Source organism: Balaenoptera ricei, chromosome 17, assembly GCF_028023285.1.
Source record: "Balaenoptera ricei isolate mBalRic1 chromosome 17, mBalRic1.hap2, whole genome shotgun sequence".
In the NCBI taxonomy this organism is placed as follows: domain Eukaryota; kingdom Metazoa; phylum Chordata; class Mammalia; order Artiodactyla; family Balaenopteridae; genus Balaenoptera; species Balaenoptera ricei.
The window spans coordinates 33976772-34000956 of NC_082655.1; the positions used below are offsets into that span (position 1 = coordinate 33976772).

The 24185-nt window shown below is 44.4% G+C and overlaps 1 protein-coding gene across 3 annotated transcripts in view; it reads right to left on the bottom strand.

The window, feature by feature from the left end:
* The window catches only part of BAALC (BAALC binder of MAP3K1 and KLF4), a 95268-nt gene extending 72306 nt beyond the window's left edge, over positions 1-22962 (bottom strand). For all 3 annotated transcript variants that reach the window (XM_059901390.1, XM_059901394.1, XM_059901391.1), the window contains exon 1: positions 22707-22962. In XM_059901390.1, the coding sequence (XP_059757373.1) occupies positions 22707-22866 (160 nt within the window). In that variant the 5' untranslated portion in view covers positions 22867-22962. The remainder of the gene's footprint in view (positions 1-22706) is intronic.
* Positions 22963-24185: the final 1223 nt, after the last annotated feature.

Genomic DNA, 24185 nt, shown 5'->3' on the forward strand with positions numbered 1-24185 from the left:
TTACAATATCGCTCTTTGGGAGAAGAGCTTCAGTGAATTTGTAGGCACAGAAATCTCCTGTAACACAATCTACCGTGTGTGCAGGAATCTGGACCCATCTGCGTCACCCCTGTGAGACTTGGGGAAAAAGGAAACTGATGCAAATGCTAACTCGCATGAGGCTTGCTGCGCCATAGTGATCAAGTCCTTTGTTTCTGACCCAGGAGTCTCATGTCTTACCAGCTTCCAAGACACTGTCACAGGCCAACCTGTCAGGTAAAATCTCAGACCCTTAACAGTTCTTAAAACTGCCATGCTCTTCTAGAACCCTGCTGTTCTTTCATCAAGGGATGGTGTCTAATTCCCTCCCTTTGAATCTGGGCAGGTTTGTGACTCACTTGTAAGCAATTGAAGGCAGGAGAAATGACACCGCGTGACTTCCAAGGTTAGGTCACGAGAGGTAATACAGCTTCTGCCTTTTTAGCTGGGACACGTGCTGGAGCTTGGAGTAGTTATGTAAACAGTCTGACTGCTCCGAGGTCACTGTGCTGTGAGGAAGCCCAAACTAGCTCATGCAGAAAGACCATATGGAGAAGCCCTGGGACTGTGCTCATAAGGAAAGATGCTCAGCCAGCCCCAGCTGCTCCACCTGAGAGCAAACACCCAACAATTTCATTCACCAAATAACTTAGGGACTTTTTGCTCTTCAAAATATCTCAGTCATCCTCAAAGGATGAAGATTCCCAACTACTGAATATGGTCAAAAGAATAGGCCTAGAGATGTAAACAGATGGTATACACCTAGGAAAAAGGCAATTTGCCCATAGTCATATGAAAAGACAGTGACCTTACTCACAGTGATGCACATTAAAACTAAGTGACAATTTCTTACCCATTAAAGTGACAAAATCCCCTAAATTGGACAATATACTCCGTTGGCATGGCTATGGGACAACAGGCACTCTCAGACACTGCTGATGGGAATGCAACATAGTACAACTGCTGTGGAGAGGAATTTGGCAGTACCTGCTTGCATTCAGCCTAGTCATCCCACTTTTAAGAATTTACCTAGGGCTTCCCTGGTGGCGCAGTGGTTGAGAATCTGCCTGCCAATGCAGGGGACACGGGTTCGAGCCCTGGTCTGGGAAGATCCCACATGCCGCGGAGCAACTGGGCCCGTGAGCCACAACTACTGAGCCTGCGCGTCTGGAGCCTGTTCTCCGCAACAACAGAGGCCGCGATAGTGAGAGGCCCGCGCACCACGATGAAGAGTGGCCCCCGCTCGCCGCAACTAGAGAAAGCCCTAGCACAGAAACGAAGACCCAACACAGCAAAAATAAATAAATAAATAAATTTATAAAAAAAAAAGAATCTACCTAAAGATACACTGGCAAAAGTGAGAAAACACATGGACAAAAGTCTAGAAACAACCCCAATGAACTATGACATATCCACACAATTGAGCATATGTAGTTATGAAAAGAAATGAGAAATTTATCTATATACTGCTCTGAAGTGATCTCTGGAATATACTAAGTGAGAAGGCCAACATACAGAAAAAACAGAGGGTATAGTATGCTACCTTTTATCTTTAAAAGGCAGCATGTGAATGTATGTGTATGTGTGTTGTGTGTGTGTGTGTGTGTGTGTGTATGTATGTATATATTGTATAAATATATGAAAAGATAACCAAAACTAGAGGAGGACAAAGGGAACAGAGTAGATGGGGCAGAAATAAAAGTTAGACTTCTTAAATGTAGCTTGTTTTGTACATTTGTCATTGGACCCATGTAAATTTTTTACCTAAATATAAAACAAAATTAAACTGAAATTTTAAAAAGCAACAATTTGGCCACAAGATAAAATAAATAACCTACCTCTATGGCAAGTTGATAGCTTAACGATACAGCAAGAAATTGTTTCAAGTTACTGTAAAACATAGCAATCTAACTGTATATTTCTATTGTGCTACACCCTAAGGACAAAACCCCATAAAAATCTAAAAATATTTTCAGTAACATATTGTTAGATATATAAAAAGTAAATAAGTAATTCTAATGTTGTTAGGAACCAAGATTTTCAGCACCTAAAAAAAAGAACAAATACAAAAATTAAAAAAATAAGAAAAGCCCTACAATTGAAAATTTTGAATTGATAATATCAATACAAATATATCATCTCTTTAAAAAAGAAAATAACTCCTAGCTCTGTCCTCTGAAAAGGTCTATAAACAACAACCAACCCAATAGCAATGAGCACCCCAGGTGCCCAGGCTGTAGTCTCTAAATATCATATTTCAATTAAAGGAACCAGGACTCCTTAGAGAAATGGTTAATTCCAAGTCTAGCACAGGAAAAATACAACATAAGTCTAGAAAAAACATCATACCAGAAAGCAAGGACCATCAAAGACTATTGGAGTTGTGTAAAAAGGAATCAAACCAAGGGGCTTCCATTAGTCAAAAATGGAACAGTTCAGGCACACACAAATAATAATAAGTGCAATGAATTAAAACTCATCAAATAGAGGGGAGACCTTCAAGATGGCAGAGGAGTAAGATGTGGAGATCACCTTCCTCCCCACAAACACATCAAAAATACATCTACATGTGGAACAACTCCTACAGAACACCTACTGAACGCTGGCAGAAGACCTCAGACTTCCCAAAAGGCAAGAAAATCCCCACGTACCTGGGTAGGGCAAAAGAAAAAGAAAAAAGAAGGACAAAAGAATAGGGACGGGACCTGCACCTCTGGGAGGGAGCTGTAAAGGAGGAAAAGTTTCCACACACTAGGAAGCCCCTTCACTGGCAGAGACGGGGGGTGGGCAGGGGGAAAGCTTTGGAGCTACAGAGGAGAGCGCAGCAACAGGGGTGCAGAGGGCAAAGCGGAGAGATTCCCGCACAGAGGATCGCTGCCAACCAGCACTCACCAGCCTGAGAGGCTTGTCTGCTCACCGGCCGGGACGGGTGGGGGCTGGGAGCTGAGGCTCAGGTTTCAGAGGTCAGATCCCAGGGAGAGGAGTGGGGTTGGCTGCGTGAACACAGCCTGAAGGGGGCTAGTGCGCCACGGCTAGCCGGGAGGGAGTCCAGGAAAAAGTCTGGAGCTGCCTAAGAGGAAAGAGACCACTGCTTCGGGGTGCTCGAGGAGAGGGGATTCCTTCCCTGTCTGCCCACAGAAGGCAGAGCACCACCTAAATGAGCTCCAGAGACGGGCGCGAGCCGTGGCTATCAGCTCGGACACCAGAGACAGGCATGAAACACTAACACTGCTGCTGCAGCCACCAAGAATCCTGTATGCAAGCACAGGTCACTTATCCACACACTGCACCCTCCACCCCCGTCCTGGGAGCCTGTGCAGCCCGCCACTGCCAGGGTCCCGTGATCCAGGGACAACTTCCCCAACAGAACACATGGCACGCCTCAGGCTGTTGCAACGTCACACTGCCTCTGCCGCCACAGGCTCGCCCCACATTCTGTACCCCTCCCTCCCCCCAGCCTAAATGAGCCACAGCCCCCTAATCAGCCACTGCTTTCACCCTGTCATGTCTGGGCGAGAACAGAAGCCTGAGGGCAACCTACACCCAGAGGTGGGGCCAAAACCAAAGCTGAACCCCAGGAGCTGTGCGAACAAAGAAGAGAAAGGGAAATCTCTCCGTGCAGCATCAGGAGCAGCGGATTAAATGCCCACAATCAGCTTGAGGTACCCTGCATCTGTGGAAAACCTGAATAGACAACAAATCAACCCAAAATTGAGGCGGTGGACTTTGGAAGCAACTGCGAACTTGGGGTTTGCTGTCTGCGACTGACTTGTTTCTGATTTTTATGTTTATCTTAGTATAGTTTTTAGCGCTTGTTATCATTGGTGGATTTGTTTATTGGTTTAGTTGCTCTCTTCTGTTTTTCTTTTTCTATTACGTTTAAATTTTTTATTTTAATAATTTTTTTGTTTTAATTATTTTATCTTATAATTTTTTTTTTCTTTTTTTCTCCCTTTTCTTCTGAGCCATGGGGCTGACAGGGTCTTGGTGCTCTGGTTGGTGTCAAGCCTGAGCCTCTGAGGTGGGAGAGCTGAGTTCAGGACACTGGACCACCAGAGACCTCCCGGCCCCACATAATATCAATCAGTGAGCGCTCTCCCAGAGATCTCCGTCTCAACACTAAGACCCAGCTTCACCCAACAGCCAGCAAGCTTCAGTGCTGGATGCCCCATGCCAAACAACTAGCAAGACAGGAACACAACCCCACCTGTTAGCAGAGAGGTTGCCTAAAATCATAATAAGTTCACAGACACCCCAAAACACACCACCGGATGCAGCCCTGCCCACCAGAAAAACAAGATCCAGCCCCACCCACCACAACACAGGCACCAGTCCCCTCCACCAGGAAGCCTACACAAGCCACCCCCTGGGGGCAGACACCAAAAACAACAGGAACTACAAACCTGCAGCCTGTGAAAAGGAGACCCCAAACACAGTAAGTTAAGAAAAATGGGAAGACAGAGAGATATGCAGCAGAAGGAGCAAGGTAAAAACCCACCAGACCAAACAAATGAAGAGGAAATAAGCAGTCCACCTGAAAGAATTCAGAGTAATGATAGTAAAGATGATCCAAAATCTTGGAAACAGAATGGAGAAAATACAAGAAACGTTTAACAAGGACCTAGAAGAACTAAACAGCAAACAAACAATGATGAACAACATGATCAATGAAATTAAAAATTCTCTAGAGGGAATCAATAGCAGAATAACTGAGGCAGAAGAATGGGTAAGTGACCTGGAAGGTAAAATAGTGGAAATAACTACTGCAGAGCAGAATAAAGAAAAAAGAATGAAAAGAATGGAGGACAGCCTCATAGACCTCTGGGACAACATTAAACACACCAACATTCGAATTATAGGGGTCCCAGAAGAAGAAGAGAAAAAGAAAGGGTCTGAGAAAATATCTGAAGAGATTACAGTTGAAAACTTCCCTAACACGGGAAAGGAAATAGTCAATCAAGTCCAGGAAGCACAGAGAGTCCCACACAGGATAAATCCAAGGAGAAACACGCCAAGACACATATTAATCAAACTATCAAAAATTAAATACAAAGAAAAAATATCAAAAGCAGCAAGGGAAAAGCAACAAATAACATACAAGGGACTCCCCAAAAGGTTAACAGGTGATCTTTCAGCAGAAACTCTACAAGCCAGAAGGGAGTGGCGGGACATATTTAAAGTGATGAAAGGGAAGAACCTACAACCAAGATTACTTTATCCAGCAAGGATCTCATTCAGATTCAATGGAGAAATTAAAACCTTTACAGACAAGCAAAAGTTAAGAGAATTCAGCACCACCAAACCAGCTTTACAACCAATGCTAAAGGAACTTCTCTAGGCAGGAAACACAAGAGAAGGAAAAGACCTACGAAAACAAATCCAAAACAATTAAGAAAATGGCAATAGGAAGATATATATAGATAATTACCTTAAATGTAAATGGATTAAATGCTCCAACCAAAAGACATAGACTGGCTGAATGGATACAAAAACAAGACCCATATATATGCTGTCTACAAGAGACCCACTTCAGACCTAGGGACACATACAGACTGAAAGTGAGAGGATGGAAAAAGATATTCCATGCAAATGGAAATCAAAAGAAAGCTGGAGTAGCAATACTCATATCAGACAAAATAGACTTTAAAATAAAGACTATTACAAGAGACAAAGAAGGACACTACATAATGATCCAGGGATCAATCCAAGAAGAAGATATAACACTTGTAAATATTTATGCACCCAACATAGGAGCACCTCAATATATAAGGCAAATACTAACAGCCATAAAAGGGGAAATCGACAGTAGCACAATAATAGTAGGGGACTTTAACACCCCACTTTCACCAATGGACAGATCAACCAGAATGAAAATGAATAAGGAAACACAAGCTTTAAATGATACATTAACAAGATGGACTAATTGATACTTACAGGACATCCCATCCAAACACAACAAATACACTTTCTTCTCAAGTGCTCATGGAACATTCTCCAGGACAGATCATATCTTGGGTCACAAATCAAGCCCTGGTAAATTTAAGAAACCTGAAATCATATCAGGTATTTTTTCTGACCACAACGCTATGAGACTAGATATCAATTACAGGAAAAAATCTGTAAAAAATACAAACACATGGAGGCTAAACAATACACTACTAAATAACCAAGAGATCACTGAAGAAATCAAAGAGGAAATCAAAATATACCTAGAGACAAATGACAATGAAAACACAACGGCCCAAAACCTATGGGACGCAGCAAAAGCAGTTCTAAGAGGGAAGCTTATAGCAATACAATCCTACCTCAAGAAACATCTCAAATAAACAACCTAACTTTACACCTAAAGCAATTAGAGAAGGAAGAACAACAACAAAAAAAAAACACCAAAGTTAGCAGAAGGAAAGAAATCACAAAGATCAGATCAGAAATAAATGAAAAAGAAATGAAGAAAACAATAGCAAAGATCAATAAAACTAAAAGCTGGTTCTTTGAGAAGGTAAAAAAATTGATAAACCACTAGCCAGACTCATCAAGAAAAAAAGGGAGAAGACTCAAACCAACAGAATTAGAAATGAAAACGGAGAAGTAACAACTGACACTGCAGAAATACAAAGAATCATGATGGATTACTACAAGCAACTATATGCCAGTAAAATGGGCAACCTGGAAGAAATGGACAAATTCTTAGAAAAGCACAACCTTCCAAGACTGAACCAGGAAGAAATAGAAAATATAAACAGACCAATCACAAGCACTGAAATTGAAATTGTGATTAAAAATCCTCCAACAAACAAAAGCCCAGGACCAGATGGCTTCACAGGCGAATTCTATGAAACATTTGGAAAAGAGCTAACACCTAGCCTTCTCAAACTCTTCCAAAATATAGCAGAGGGAGGAACACTCCCAAACTCATTCTACAAGGCCAGCATCACTCTGATACCAAAACCAGACAAAGATGCCACAAAGAAAGTAAACTACAGGCCAATATCACTGATGAACATAGATGCAAAAATCCTCAACAAAATACTAGCAAACAGAATCCAACAGCACATTAAAAGGATCATACACTATGATCAAGTGGGGTTTATCCCAGGAATGCAAGGATTCTTCAATATATGCAAATCAATCAATGTGATACACCATATTAACAAATTGAAGGAGAAAAACCATATGATCATCTCAATAGATGCGGAGAAAGCTTTCGACAAAATCCAACACCTATTTATGATAAAAACCCTCCAGAAAGTAGGCATAGAGGGAACTTTCCTCAACATAATAAAGGCTATATATGACAAACCCACAGCCAACATCATCCTCAATGGTGAAAAACTGAAACCATTTCCACTAAGACCAGGAACAAGACAAGGTTGCCGACTCTCACCACTATTATTCAACATAGTTTTGGAAGTGTTAGCCACAGCAATCAGAGAAGACAAAGAAATAAAAGGAATCCAAATTGGAAAAGAAGAAGTAAAGCTGTCACTGTTTGCAGATGACATGATACTATACTATAGGATTTAGAGAATCCTAAAGATACTACCAGAAAACTACTAGAGCTAATCAATGAATTTGGTAAAGTAGCAGGATACAAAATTAATGCACAGAAATCTCTTGTATTCCTATACACTAATGATGAAAAATCTGAAAGTGAAATTAAGAAAACACTCCCATTTACCACTGCAACAAAAAGAATAAAATATCTAGGAATAAACCTACCTAAGGAGACAAAAGACTTGTATGCAGAAAATTATAAGACACTGATGAAAGAAATTAAAGATGATACAAATAGATGGAGAGATATACTATGTTCTTGGATTGGAAGAATCAACATTGTGAAAATGACTCTACTACCCAAAGCAATCTACAGATTCAATGCAATCCCTATCAAACTACCACTGGCATTTTTCACAGAACTAGAACAAAAAATTTCACAATTTGTATGGAAACACAAAGGACCCCAAATAGCCAAAGCAATCTTGAGAAAGAAAAACGGAGCTGGAGGAATCAGGCTCCCTGACTTCAGACTATACTACAAAGCTACAGTAATCAAGACAGTATGGTACTGGCACAAAAACAGAAATACAGATCAATGGAACAGGATAGAAAGCCCAGAGATAAACCCATGCACATATGGTCACCTTATCTTTGATAAAGGAAGCAAGAACATACAGTGGAGAAAAGACAGCCTCTTCAATAAGTGGTGCTGGGAAAACTGGACAGCTACATGTAAAAGAATGAAATTAGAACACTCCCTACACCATACACAAAAATAAACTCAAAATGGATTAAAGACCTAAATGTAAGGCCAGACACCATCAAACTCTTAGAGGAAAACACAGGCAGAACACTCTATGACATAAATCACAGCAACATCCTTTTTGACCCACCTCTTAGAGAAATGGAAATAAGAACAAAAATAAACAAATAGGATCTAATGAAACTCAAAAGCTTTTGCACAGCAAAGGAAACCATAAACAAGACGAAAAGACAACCCTCAGAATGGGAGAAAATATTTGCAAATGAAGCAACTGACAAAGGATTAATCTCCAAAACATACAAGCAACTCATGCAGCTCAATATCAAAAAAACAAACAGCCACTCATTTATGTATCTTTTCCTATGGCTGCTTTGGTGTTAAAAACAGCAACATTGAGTAGTTGCAACAGAGGTCAGTGGCCCATATAGCCTGAAATATTTACCATCCAGGCCTTTACAGAAAAGGTTTGCCAGGCTCTGATCTAGGACCTCCCTTCTCTACAAGAGGTCCAAGCATCACTTGAGAGCTTGTTAGAAATGCAGAATCTTGGCTCCACCACAGACAGAGGGAATGCCTCTCAGTGTTGACCTAAAGAAGCTGTTAAAAATGCAGGAGTTCCGGCCCCACCCATCTACCGTATTTGAAGCCCCAGGTTTGGGGTGAAGGCTTTATTTTAGGTTCCCCAAGAGAACCTGATGTGCAGCCCTTGGGCAAGGTACCTCACCTCCCTGACTTCCCCCAATCTGTAAAATGGGGGTAACAGAATTAGATACTGAATACGCAAGTCCTGGCACATGCTGGGCACTCAGTTAACAGAAGCCATGCTCACGAGGCAGTGGCTATGTTCCTTAGTGTTGGCACACACATCACTTATCTCCCCAGCAAGCAAATCGGAACCTGGCTGCTATGAAGACTGTCCTTGAAAAGTGGCTCTTGGACGTAATAATTTATGAACACCTCGTTGTCAAACACAACTGTTGTTTATGGAGGTGTTTAAACCTGAATCGTCCCTCCTGTGAAGGGCGCTGGCCATCGCCACTTCCCTTGTAACTGCTGCTGTGCTGTGCCCTGTTGTCATGGTGACCAGTTTCCCAAACAGCCCTGCTATTTTCTACAAATCCTTTCGGTTTCCCCATGCCCTATAGTCCACCAGACCTAGAGACAATAGCTGGGTGATTTTTTTTAAACTTTCACAGGAAATACTGTCAACTCTTTAAATTAGACAATTGGCTGTCTGCTGCTTCTCCAGCAGAAGTCCCCAGCCCGGGCATCAGAGCGACCCTGCACAGTGAACCTGCACAAATGTTCCCACTAATTGGAAATCGGTACCACAGAGGATCAGCTGCCACATCAGTTTCCGGCTGACATGAACTTTGCAAGAAAATGAAGCGGAAAGCAAGGAAATGTCCACCGTGCGTCGCGTGTACACAGCACAGAGTCTGATGTCAAAAGACCATTTTAAAAGATTTCAGTTTGGGCTATTGCTGCAGTATTTCTGAGATTAGTTCAGTATTGGCACATGTAACTTTTTCAGCAAATATTCACCTTTATGAATTCACTTGACACATGGGAAAGCTAAAAACACATAATTATTATTATTATATATTATTATTACAGCAAAATCTTAATACTAGTAATTATGTTGTTTTGGTTTCTGGCAGACCTACCCCTCCTCCCCTCTCTACTTCCTTTTCTCCTTTCCCCTGACTCCTGCTAGTTTTCTCTCCTCTGACATAGTCTTAGGATGAAAGGTACATGCATCTGCCTGCAGCCTACCCAATATCTGTTCTCCCCATTTTTTCTTTGCAAAAGGACCCATTACTTTTAGGGTGTCATGAGCCCAGCTAAAAGTCTTGATTTCCTAGGCTCTTGAAGCCTGTGATAGCCATGTAACACGGTCCTGGCCAGTGTGACATGCAAGCAAAGTTTACTGGATTCTGGGAAAGCTATTGTTTTACAGATTAAAAAAAAAAAAAAAACTTAGGTGGAATGCTTCTTTCTACCTTTCCCCCTTCTTCCTATCTAAAATAAGATGCCACAGCAACTTGCAACTATGAGGATGAAATCCACACAACAAGGATGGCAAAACAATAAGCTCAAAGAGCCCAGGTCCTTGATAGCGGCCTTGAGCAGCGTGGCTACCAATCTCCAGACTTTTTGTTAAGTGCAGAAAAAAAATGGAACCACCTGTGATGGCCTCATCTATTGTTACAACAAGGAACAACCTAGAATCCAAACAGGCAGATCTGAGGAGAGAGGATGGCTAAAGATGTTTAAAAACTCTGAGGTGGCAAGAAGGATATACAATAGGTGATTGGAGGAAAAGATGGGAGAACTCACAGAAAATCTTCCACTTTTTTAGCATTCAGAGGGCAAGAACAGAATAATATCGGGAGTATTACATGGGGACTAAATTAATAAGGATATTAATAAGGAACTAACAGAACTGCCGAGAACTGGTAAGGACACTGAGCTTCTAGGCATGAATCACTACTGGATGCAATCGCCAACACTCATGACTTTCAACAGCAACGCCAAGCAACTCAGAAACAGAGGAGGGGTGACCCCGGGTTTGCGATTGGCGAGATGAGTCCAGGGCGAGACTGAGGAGGCGAGGGGATCCTGGGTGCCAGGATGGGCAGCACTGAAACACTATGCCCTTATTCTGCTTTATTACCTTTAAGGAAGAGGAACCAGTGAAGAAGATAATGGAAAAGAAATAACGCAATGTTGGTCTTAGTAAATGAGAGATAAAAGTAGCCATGTCGAAGGAACATCATCAGCAACAGCAACAGTGGGGATCCAGAGGCAGATTTGCAGAAAGAGCTCGTGCAAGAGGTGGGGACCAGCACAGTGGTTATGGGAAAGTATCCAGGTGAAGTGGTCATCAAAATAGCTACAAACCATACTAAATTGTTCCATTTGCAACTTATCCCCAACAGGTGGTGAAGCAGTATTTTCCAAATTGAAGATTCATTTAAAGGTGGCCCCTGCCACCTGCTGATAGCCGTTCAAACTAAATTTTTTGTATCAAGTCCCCGAACGGAAGTATGATGTTGGGTCCCTCTGGAGTTTAATCCTGAGTTCTCATTAAAAGAAATTTGCTTTCATTGCTTTATTTCTTAATTGCTATGCTTCAGAATCAATTTGTGTTTTATGCCCTGCACTCCCTAGTATTGTAGAGCAAGTCTTGTGTTAAAAGCCCAGTGTGACAGTGTCATGATGTAGTAGGGTCTTACTGGTTTCTTAATAAATCCTTTTGTATAAAAAGAAGAAAGAAACACTATGCCCTTCATATTTGTGAGTACATGAATTCTGCAGTGACTCCCATCTTATAATGTGGAAACTGAAACCCAGAAAAGCTAAGAAACTTGCTCAAGGTCACACAGCTGGTAAGTGTCTGTTGCTAAAGTCTAATTCCTTAACCACCGAACTATACTATCTCCAAGCCAAATAACAAGGAAGATGATGATGATGATGATGATGAAGAGAAAAGTTAGGACATGGTCACATGAGAAGGAGCTGGTAAACAGAGAGATCAGATCTGGCTGAGTGGTCCCGCAGGTGTGGCTGTCTGACGGCTGTGGGTGCAGTGGCTTGGAGGAAACGGTCTAGAGGCTCTGGGTTGGACTTCCAGGCTGAAGCGTATCTAGCTAGGAGCCGCTGACTCAGCCTTGCCCAAGTGCCCATTAAAATGCCTATGAAGACAGAAAAAGACCAAGACTCACAACATTACCCAAAGTAAGGACTAATAGACAACCTAATCCCGGAATCTGGGAAAAACTGGCACTATCTGTAAAGCAGACAGAGCTAGATTAAGGAACATCTACTCAGGCTTCTGGCTTTGTTTCATTACACAGAAGCCACATGGCAAGATGTAGGCAGACACTCCATGTCTATGCCGCCTGACACAGAGACCCAGAGCTGCCGTGTATGGGGTTGTAGCAACCCCAATGCTGGACAGCCCACCTGCACGACCTCATGGGCATTTGAGACTCAGACAGAGAGCTGGTACACGTACACACACGCACCCCATGTTTCTACATCCATTAAGCAACTCTAAACCCCAGCAAACAGCTAGGTAGAATATTAAACAGTATCCTCAGCCCGAGCCAATTGTGGGGGATGGAAGGGAGGTGAAAGGGGGCGGTGGAGGGGTTACACACAATGGACTCACGCTACGCATTAGCCTAGCATATAACTTACCTGAATTCAACTACGTGTGCTTAGTACTGAAAGAAAACAGGGAGAAAAATCCCTTCGCTGATCCACGGTCTTTGCCCCCTGCTCTTCCCCCATTCAAACTAGACTTTGGCTGCCGCCACCTCTAAATATTTTCCTGAACACAAAGAGAAACAAAAAAGTTTTTTCTCTTGGCCTTTGAGCTTCCAAACAATTTGAGGGATTTTTTTTCCCATGCCCCCTCAAACTTTAAACATAAACCCTACAGAAGATACAATGTGCACCATATACACCTAGATGCAGGACCTTAAGGACAAAACCTAAATGTTACAGAGGCGTTATTTCCTTCTGTGTGCTTCTCTGCACTTTCTAGATTTTCTTGAGGAGCACCCATTTCATTTGAAACCAGAAGAAAATCTTATTCTGCCCAAAGACTATTCCATCTTTAACGAGCCCATCAGGTGAGTGGGATGCAGGTGATTTTCTGAGCAGCCCCGGCAGCCCTGCTTGGGGACACTCAGCACAGGCAGGGGGTGGCATTAGTGTCACAGCGCTGCACGTGTCTCTTCAAAGACTCCTGTCCTCATCCTTGAGAACGCTGGCAGGAGGCTCCCACTCCAAGTGGCTCATATTTTCAAAGAAGCCAAACCAGATGGGGTGGAGGAGGGCCCTAAATTTGTGCTTAGTCGTTAGCACTGCCCTGCATTTAGAAACTAGAGAACTGGATTCTGAGCTGGGTGTTTCCACTTCCTGGATGGGTGACCCCGCTCAATCTCTTTTATTATTAGTATTGTTATTTTTTAAATTTTATCGTAGTTGATTTACAGTGTTGTGTTTAAACCGCTCAATCCCTTAATCTCACTGAACCTCGTTTCCTCATCTGGTAGATGGTGATAGCAATGATTTCTGAGGTTAGTTTAGAGAGTTATGTAAGCTAACATCCCAAGAGAAAAATTCTCACCTATAGTAGATGCTCAATAAATGCTATTTGAATATAAATGACAAGGAAAGAGACCCAATCTCTGAAGGAAGTGTGAGATAGTGACCACAGAAATCCTCTCTCTTATTATTTCCAAATGTTCAGTGTCTGTGCTCATAAATACATGTTTATTAGTCTTCTGTAGCTGCTGTAACAAAGTACCACAAACCAGTTGGCTTAACAGAAATGTATCGTCTCACAGTTCCAGAGGCTAGAAGTCTGAGATCAAGGTGCTGGTGGGGTTGGTTCCTTCTGAGGGCTGTGAGGGACAATCTGTTTCATGCCTCTCCTGTAGCTTCTGCTGCTTGGCTGGCCATCTTTGGCCTTCCTTGGCCGTTCAATCTCTGTGTTCATCTTCACATGGCATTCTCCCTGAGTGTCTGTCTGTCTGTGTGTTCACATTTCCCTTTTCATATGGACACCAGTCACATTAGATTAGAGCCCACTGTAATGACCTCATTTTAACTTGATTACCTCTGTAAGTACCCTATCTCCAAAAAACGTCACATTCTAGAAAAGAACACAGGCAAAACGTTCTCTGACATAAATCGTACCAATGCTTTCTTAGGTCAGTCTCCCAAGGCAATAGAAATAAAACCAAAAATAAACAAATGGGCCTTATCAAACTTACAAGGTTTTGCTTATATAAATGAAAGGTTTTGCATAAACAAAATGAAAAAACAACCTATGGGCTGGGAAAAAATATTTGCAAACAATGAGACTGACAAGGGCATAATTTCCAAAATATACAAAGAGCTCATACAACTCAATAACAAAAAAGCAAACAACCCAATAAAAAAAATGGGCGAAAGACCTAAATAGACACTTCTCCAAAGAAGACATACAGATGGCCAATAGGCACATGAAAAGATGCTCATCATCGCTAATTATTAGAGAAATGCAAATCAAAACCACAGTGAGGTACCACCTCACACCAGTCAGAACGGCCACCATTAAAAAGTCTACAAATAAACGCTGGAGAGGTTATGGAGAACAGGGAACCCTCTTGCACTGTTCCTACAAATGCACTGTAAATGTAAACTGGCGCAGCCACTATGGAGAACGGTATGGAGGTTCCTTAAAAAACTAAAAATAGAGTTGCCATATGATCCAGCAATCCCACTCCTGGGCATATATCCAGAGAAAACTCTAATTTGAAAAGATACATGCACCCCCATGTTCACAGCAGCACTATTTACAACAGCCAAGACATGGAAACAACCTAAATGTCCATCAACAGATGAATAAAGAGAGAAGATGCGGCACATATATACAATGGAATACTACTCAGCCATAAAAAAGAATGAAATAATGCCACTTGCAGCAACATGGATGAACCTAGAGATTATCATACCAAGTGAAGTAAGTCAGAAGGAGAAAGGCAAATACCATATGATATCACTTATATGTGGAATCTAAAATGTGACACAAATGAACTTATTTACAAAACTGAAACAGACTCATAGACATAGAAAAGAAACTTATGGTTACCAAAGGGGAAAGAGGGTGGGGGAAGGATAAATTAGGAGTTTCAGATTAGCAAAATTTATATACAAACTACTATATATAAAATAAACAACAAGGTCCTACTGTATAGCACAGGGAACTATATTCAATATCTTGTAATAAACCACAATGGAAAAGAATACGAAAAATAATATGCATATATATGTATAACTGAATCACTTTGCTATATACCAGAAACTAATACAACATTGTAAATCGAATTCAATAAAAATAAAATAAAAACAAAAACCAAAAAATGTCACATTCTGGAGGTTAGGACTTCGACATATACACTTGGTGGGACACAGTTCAGCCCACAGCAACATTCTGAAAGAGCTTTATCTCTGGAGAGAAGGAGGCAGTTGGGCGGGGGGCAGAGTGGGAGGGGAGCACGTGAGGAAGTGAACTCTGCTGGTGGCTGGGCTGGAAGGGGCTGGACCACAATGTGGCTCAGGGTTCACCCACCCAGTCTCCTCTACAGACGGAAGCAAAGTTGGCATTGGGACCAGCCAGAGAGCCTCTGTAGGAGTCCTGGCAGGGTCAAATAGTCTTCTGAGAGGGGCTAGAGGCCATGGGCCTGTCACAGAAGGGCTCCTGGGATGAAAGCCCAGGCACCATGGGTAAGGAACAACAGGCTCAGACTCCCAGCTTCACTAAAGGACAGAATGGTCTTATCTGCGGGAAGGGGCTGAGGGTCACAGGTGCACAGATCCCAGGGTGAAGGCAGGACCTCCAGGCGTTGGGGGATTGCCGAGTGCACGAAAAGACTCCCTGCTGATTGAGAGGGGACTCTCTTCCTCGCATTGGGGCCCAAGCCTGGAGCCTTAAATTCATTTCTGATCAGAGCCAGAATAGCTTTATCTAGCATCCAATGAAGACACGGTTCACTGGACTGATGTCCAAGACAAAATCATCTAAGATAGGACTCAGGAAAGAGGGTACAAGACAGACAGACAAAACTCACTTGCCTAGATGGATCATTCATCCACCTAGGTACTTTTACAGTCATTCAACACACATGTGGTAGATGCCAGGCACGCAAATGCCAACCACGCAGTCCGCAACCTGGCAGAGCTCACAGGCTAACCCGAGACACAGACGGGAACAAGCCCGGCAGTGCCATGTGACCGCTGCTCTCACTGGGCTGGACAAAGCACCTGGAGAGCCTGGGGCAGGACGGGTGACTGCTCAAGAGACCGGGGCCATGAGAGGTGAGACTTCCTAGATGTTGATGAACTGCCCGGGTTTGCTGCCACCTGTTTCTTGAAGTGATTTTTGCAAAACCACCCTTATAACAAAGGGGCTTGTGTTTGGCAAAGGGGGCGCAGAGAGGTAAGGATGTTTTCTTACTATACAACCCACCAGGTAGACAAGAACCCGAAAAGGACGAGCAGATGGAACTTTTGAGGAAAGAAAACATCATCTCTGGGCACTGCAGGAAGAACGAAATGGACACAGAGAAGTTTTAGGAGATGTATTCATTCAAGAGAGATCGCTTGAAGTCCTACTATAGCCAGGCCCAGCGTTAGGCACAGGACTACAATGGCCAGTGGAAAGACACCTTACCTAACTATCAGAGCAAGTCATTCCCATGGGGGCAGACCTTAGTAATTGTTTGAATATCTTGTCATAACCTATAATGGAAAAGAATCTGAAAAATTATATATTATATATATATATAATCACTTTGCTGTACACTTAAAACTAACACAACATTGTAAATTAACTATACTTCACTTTAAAAAATTGTTTGAAAATATAACCAAGTGGTAACAGGTATACAGAGAGAGCTGGGGGAAGCGGGGAGGCTTATCCACCAGGAAGCCCCTGGTGGCTTCTGCACAGGTGCCCTCACTCAGGGAGGGAAGCAGGGTAACCGGCTGTGCAGGTCCGCAGGAGCAGTCCTGCTTTCTTCTGCAGGGAAGCCTCCTGCAGGGGTCTGTACACACTGGCCCCTCCCCAGGCAAAATGAACTACTCAGTCCTCTGCACTCCCCCAGCACCCTTCCTTCATGCTGTTCCAGTGTGCACCATGCTGACCTGAAGTGTGTCCACCTGTGTCCCCTATACTATTAACTTCTTCAGGTCGAGGAACATATCTCACTCATCTTTGTGCCAGAGGTATACTGAATAAACAAACGAGCAAATAAATGCCCTTTATCTTTAGACTTCCAACATAGGGCAACAAAGACCTAGACTATTGTCTTCATGGCACTATCAAAATGAGTCAAGGTCAGTAAGTTTAAACATTAAACTGAAACCAACAAGATTAGTTTTAACAAGAAGAAATATAAAAATCCCAAATTTGGGATATGGAAATCAATAGTACGAATGTAGGATTCATTAGGGAAAAAAATTCACTCATTCCACAAACATTTATTGAGTGTCACCTATATTCTAGACACTGTTCCAGGTGCTGGGTATGTAGAGTGAAAACCAGACAATGTCACTGATGTCATAGAACTTAAATGTGACTAGAAAGAAAGATCTAAGGGTTTTAACTAATTGCAAGCTTCATGTGAGTCATCAAGGTAACATGGCAACAACAACATCAGGAAAACAAACAAATCCTAACCTGGTTTTAGCTGCATCGGGAAAGGGTGTGTCCACATCATAACAGACCTCATATTTCCTTCTGCTGTTCAGCCGACGTCAGCAGCTCGGAGGTAACCATAGGTCTCTTGTATCAAGAGGGACTTTGACAAACCAAACAGTGCATTTGTAGGGATATGGTCAGTGCCACAGAAGTCTGAGAAGTGACTGAAGGAATTGCATGTGTTTGGTCTGGAGGACCAACGGTGAGAGAAAATACAACAGCAATCTTCAAATGTTGAAGGAACGATCTATGCGAGACCAGGTGGAAATTACAAGGCAGCAGGAAGAGTTTCTTGCAAGGGAAACTGCTCGACAAAGGTATGGGGAGACCTCCTTGCCTAGAGAAGAGATATCCCTTCCTCAGAGATGCTGCAGAAGAAAACTGTGCTGAGACCAGACTAGACTACCAAGAGATCACACTAGACTTTGAGTTCCATCCACTGTCAAATCAAGAACTCTATAGTTGATCCCCCCATTCATCAGGAAGGCAGGATTTAGGAGTGCGGGCTTTGGATTCAGAAAAAGCTGGATTCGAGTCTTGGATCGGGAAAAGTTACTGCACACTCTAAGCCTCATTCCCTCACTTGCAAAAGAAGGATAGCAATAGTTCTACCTCATCCCCCCTCGTGAGGATTAAGCGAGATGATTTACATAAAGTGCTACTAAGTACAGCGCCTGGCCCTTGGTAAGATATCAATAAATGTTAGCTAATGGTAATATTAAGTGCTCTTCATTTCACCTGACATATTTCAATTGATTTAGATAAATCATTTTGATGTGAGTCTAATTCTGCAATCTTCCATCTTGCATTCACTAAAGCACTTACTATAGCAATTTAAAACTATAAAGTGAAGCATTTTAGAGAAATTTGAAATGTTTTATTCTCTAGAGACATTAGAAAAATACTAACAGTAGAAAAGGGGAGGGACCTGCCAATGCAGGGGACACAGGTTTGATCCCTGGTCCGGGAAGATCCCACATGCCGTGGAGCAACTAAGCCCGTGCGCCACAACTAATGAGCCCACGTGCCACAACTACTGAAGCCCACGCACCTAGAGCCTGTGCTCCACAACAAGAGAAGCCAACGCAAGGAGAAGCCCATGCACCACAATGAAGAGTAGCCCCCGCTTGCAACTAGAGAAAGCCCGCGCGCATCAACGAAGACCCAACCCAATGCAGCCAAAAAAAAAAAATCTATAGACTATCTAAAATAGTCTATGTCCTATACTAGGTTTTAAAAAAAAAGAAAGAAAAGGGGATCTTTACAGATGTAACTTAAGGGACTCGTGATTAAATTGAGGTGAAGCTAGGAAGTTATTCATGTATGCAATGGCTGAGCTAGGCTGGGGCAGAGCAACCTCAGAGACCCCCTTTCTCCACAGGAGACCTCCACCAGACCACAGAGGTAAAAATCAATCCAGCAAACTGATTTTATGAGAACTAAATCACACCAGACCAATTTAATTTCCTCCTGTGACAGAGAGACAGGCTTCGATGACACAGAGAAGCAATGGATATCAGATACTGCTGCTTCAGTTAGGTCCTTAATTCCAGCCTACATAATAGCCAAATCTAAAAATCAAATTTTGCTGGCAAGTGGAAGTGATCCCCAAACACAGAGATCAAAGGCTCAGGATCATGTAAGGATCCTGTAAGTAAGGAGAAGAAGGAAAGAAACTCTCTCCTTTGTGGAACCGGCAGAAAAACATGCCTCCTTCCTGCTGTGAAATGCAGAATTCATTCAGCAAATAATACTGAACACTTGTCATGTGACGTGACCTCAATTTGGACTGGACTAAGAGAAATAGACATGAGGTTTACAAGCAGATGTGCTTAAATCGGGCTTTTTGGTAGATATGGGTGTGGAGTTGAGGTTGAGGGGTGGTGGCGCTACAGAAGAGACGGCATCTTTGAGCTGGGCCAGGGGTTTCAAGGGGGTAGGGTAAAGCTGGGGGCACTTGTTAAAGAAAAGCTGTGGGCTCAGAAAGACACTTGGAGGAATCTAGGTTAAACTCATTCAAGTGGGAAAACATCAGCAGCAAGGGATGCAAGGCAGAGCAAAGGGGGAGGGAATCTAGGAAGAGCTGACGGGGAGGGCAGGTTTAAACGGAGAGCCTACTCATTCAGGAAAATCCCAGCCGGGGGCTCCACAGTGTAACTGGCTAAGCACAAGATATTAAGATGCATTAGCCCACTCCCCGCCCTCAGAGCTCCTGAGGTTGGGATGGCCAGAAGAAAAGTGGCTTCAACTTGCTACTAAAGGAGAGTGACCAGGGGCCCAGAAAGAAAGGACTCTTGAGGACTGAGGGAGCGGGGGGTAAGAACTGTGAAAGCACTGGGAGGCTGTGCAGTGCAGACTGGGGCAACTTAACTGAATCCCATCTGCCTTCAACAGATGACCTTCAGAGAGCCTCTCCAGCTCTAGAGGCCGAGTCATGAAGCCATTAGTGATGATTTTACAATCTGAATTACCCTAAGTCCAGCTTTCCCTCTTGTCCCCCCATCAGAAAAGAGTTGATGGAAACAGGAAAAAGTGGCATTCTGGCTTCTTATCACCACACAGTCACTGCGGGCCAGTGGGTGCCCCCCAGGAGACTGGAACTGAATTCACAGGTGGTGTACTGGCAGCAGGTGGGTGAGGCTGGGGCAGCAGAAGGGAAGAAAAGAATAAAGGATGCTGGCTAATCTCGCAGGGTGGCTGAAACCCAGGAGAACTGTAGCTTTCTCCAGTGACCCACTCTGACCAAAGATGACCAGTTGCTAGTCTGAAAAATCCACAAGAATCAAGAAGGCATTTTTCTAAAGGCTCTAAAGGGAATGCCAGTGGATTTCCAGGGACGGCTGGAGTCCATCTTGATCTTCAGAAATGTTCCTCTCCTCTGAGGCTGATGGAAATTTCTAGGGAATTGAAATGATCCTGCCCATCTAAGTGTCTTGCCAATTTCAGGGTGCTGTTCTGAGACTGGAGCCGAGCCCTTCCTGTGAATGACTCAGGTCTTCAGGACCACTTGCCTGGCAGGGCTGTCCCATGTTTGGTAGGGTACCACGAATGAGCATGCTTGTCCCAGACCCCACCTGTTGCGGGAACCAGATCTCATGATGCATGATGGGACATGACTCAGGATGGCAGAGTAATAAATGAATAAGCGTTGGAAACAAATAAATATGTACCTATTTAGCCATCCCATAATAACTCTCTCACACTCGTACACATGTACACACACACACACCATATACTTCCAGTCACCAAGGCAACCATTCCCTGAAGCTGTACTTTGTTCTTTTCCACGTTAGATATTTTTAACCTTATTTCCTTGGAGTGCAGCTCTGGTCTTTTTGAGTGTCTCCTGAGAGGTACCATACCTCCTCAGGAAATGCTGTTACATCTAACATTTACCAGGTCTATTTTGAAGGCTCATGCCTTATCCTCATTCTGACACTGAATTCAACCAACACCATTTGAAAGCACGCTGAAAGCATCAGCAATATGAAATAACCATTACGATTGCTACTGTGAGTCAGAAAAATTAGAGACAAATGAAGTATTATGCCTTGCACAATTTTCACTGACGGTCCTCGCTTAAAAACAAAATCACAAAGTTCATGTGAAAAAGGACCCAGCTTGGTCCTAAAAGATGGAGACAGAGTCTCAGGATTAAAGTGACAGCTCTGGGGCTTCCCTGGTGGCACAGTGGTTGAGAATCTGCCTGCCAATTCAGGGGACACGGGTTCGAGCCCTGGTCTGGGAAGATCCCACATGCCACGGAGCAACTAGGCCCGGGAGCCACAATTACTGAGCCTGCGCGTCTGGAGCCTGTGCTCCGCAACAAGAGAGGCCGCGATAGTGAGAGGCCCGCGCACCGCGATGAAGAGTGGCCCCCGCTTGCCACAACTGGAGAAAGCCCTCGCACAGAAACGAAGACCCAACACAGCCATAAATAAATTAATTAAATAAATAAATAAATAAATAAATATAAATAAATAAATAAATATTAAACTGAAAAAAAAAAAGTGACAGCTCTTATTTAGGAGGCAGGAATTTAGGACTACTGATGTGTTAGGAGTAGTTGACATTTCTCTCCTCCTCCTTATAATATATGCTATTCTTCAAATTAACCTCATTTTCTATTTTAGATTTCAATATTCAAAAATGCCAGCAACATACAGGGAAATAGTTAAAACATTCTTATACAAATATTGATCTGGCTTCTGACAACATCCATGTAATAAGCAGTGAGGTTTTTTCCGTTTAACGTCACTAACAAGTTTATGATTAAAGGTCAGTCTGTGGCAACAGTCTGTTTTCATCTCTACGTTACAATTATTACTGTCTGCTTTAAAAGAAAAAAAAAATCTGATTTGCGACTGGTCCAGAAAGTTCTTTGCATATCCTTCTATCAGATTTCTGCCAGAATGGTAAGAGTATTTAATTTATAGTCGTAATCCACTTTCATGCCCTGCCTCATATAAAGAAGCATCGAGGCACAGTAGGGTAGAGACGAATTCCTTGCTGTGAAACAACTGCTTGAAAAGTAAGCTGAAGTGCAGAACTAGTGATGGCGCGGCCGTTGTTTATTTTGCCCTGAACTAGGATTCTGGTTTTCAAAACCCGAGACACGGGAGAAAAGGGGGAAGCCACGAGGAAGAAACCACCTAGGTAATCTGGGTCAGTCTATAAGTCAAGGGAGAGAGGGGCCAGGCGGCCAGTGGATGGAGTGGCCCGGCTGTGTGCCTAGGCGGCCAGAAGAGGAAACGGGCCGAAATCCAGCGGAGGCGAGTCCAAGCGGGCGAGAAGCCTGGGTGGGCGGCGGGATAGGTGCGCGAGCCGCGCGGGCTGTCCTCCCACCCCACCCGTCCCCGGCCAATGAGCAGGCACGGGCGGAGGCCAAGACGTGCGGGGTTTCCGCGAGGCCCAGGGGATTAGCTCAGCCTTTTGTAGGGGTCTCTGGTTGGCCCTGCTCCCTGGGCCTGGGTCGGTCAGTCTGTCAGCAGGCAGGTGCTGTCTGTCTCCCGCCTCCCCCCTCCCCCGGCCCCAACACCACCACCACCATTCCGCACAGAATTCTCTGGGGGACTGGGCTGCCCCGGCGCCCCCCGTCCCTCCCGCGTCCCCCTCCCGTGCCCCGCCTCCCAGCGCTGGGGGTCTGCGGGAGCCAGGCGCACTCACCTGCGTGCAGGCCGCCCGCCTCGGGGCCGCTGTCCGGGGTGGCGTTGCTGGGCGACGCGTCCGAGTCGGTGTAGGTGAGCCATGTGGACTCCGTCTCGCGAGTCCAGCTCTCGTAGTAGCGGGGCTCGATGGCATCCGCCCGGCTACCGCCGCAGCCCATCCTCCCGCGCTGCTGGCGCGCCCAGCGGCCGCTCGGTTCGCAGTTCTAGCGGCGGCTCAGCCCCGGCGGCGCAGCCCGGCCCGGCGAGGAGGCGGAGGCGGCGGCGGCGGCGGCGGCGGCGGCGGCATCGCGTCCCTCGACCCGCCCGCGCCGCAGCCAGGCGCCCAGCTCCCGCGGCGCCAGCCGCCCCTCCCCGCGCGCCCCTCCTCTCCTCCTCCTCCAAGGCCCTCCCCTTCCCCACCTCTCCTCCCCCACCTCCCCTCGCCCTTGCTGCCCTACCCCCAACCCCGTGCCGAGTCAAACGCTGCCCCGCATGCTCCCTCGGTGCGCCCCAGCCGGACGTGGGACGCAAGAGCGGCGGCCTGAGAATAGGAGGAGGGCGGGATGGGGGTGGGTGGATTCCGCGAGGGGTTCAGCCTCGCCGGCTAGGGTTACCCCTTTATTTATCCGTCTCTCCCAACTTCCCTCCCTTCCTTTATTCCTTCCACCTTCGTTCCATTCATCCATCCTGGGGGCTTTGGAAGGTACCCCAAGCTTTCTGGCCACTTGTTCAAAACCAGTGGAGCTGGTGACAGCCCAGAAACAGGGAAGGAACTATTGCTACTAAGAATTAAGGAGCAGTCAGACCCCCTGCCTGTCCCAGTTGGTTTGAGGAGCAGGGAGTAGGGCCTATAATTTCTGAGAGAGTTGGGCTGGACTCTCTTTCACTAACACCCTTTCCAGTTCTGTGACTTCGAACTTTGTTCTCAAGAAAGCAAAAGAGGATCAGGAATCGCAGGGCAGCGGGAACACTCTCTCTGGATGGGGCTGGGAGGTGTGGCTGGCTTCCCTCCAAACCCACTGAGGGCCTTGATATTCCAGGTGCACACTCAGCTCTGCGTGCTCCATGTGAGCACACTTAGAGCTCACACTTGGGTAAGCCAAAGAATTCGCCTGTCCCAAAGGAGCCAGGACACGTGGTAAAAGAAGGAAACTGCCTTAAAGAGACAGCGAAGAAAGAAGGGTTAAAAGAATAAATCCTCAATGACCAGGCTCTGTCAGAATGTCATAGTGCTGAGTAAGTATTGTTTTCATTTATTCAAGATTGTATATACACTTTTTTTTTTTTTCACACACACACACTGTATTTTATTTTTACAAGAGATAAATCGACTGACACCAAGCATTGTACATGGATGACCACAACAAAAGCAACAATGATTGCAATTACCAAACATGAAACACACTCATACTATGTCATAGTATTGACATTCAGTCCAGTAATCCTCCACTGTAACAGCTCCTTTACTTTGCAGTGAAAATTGATTTGTATATTCTTT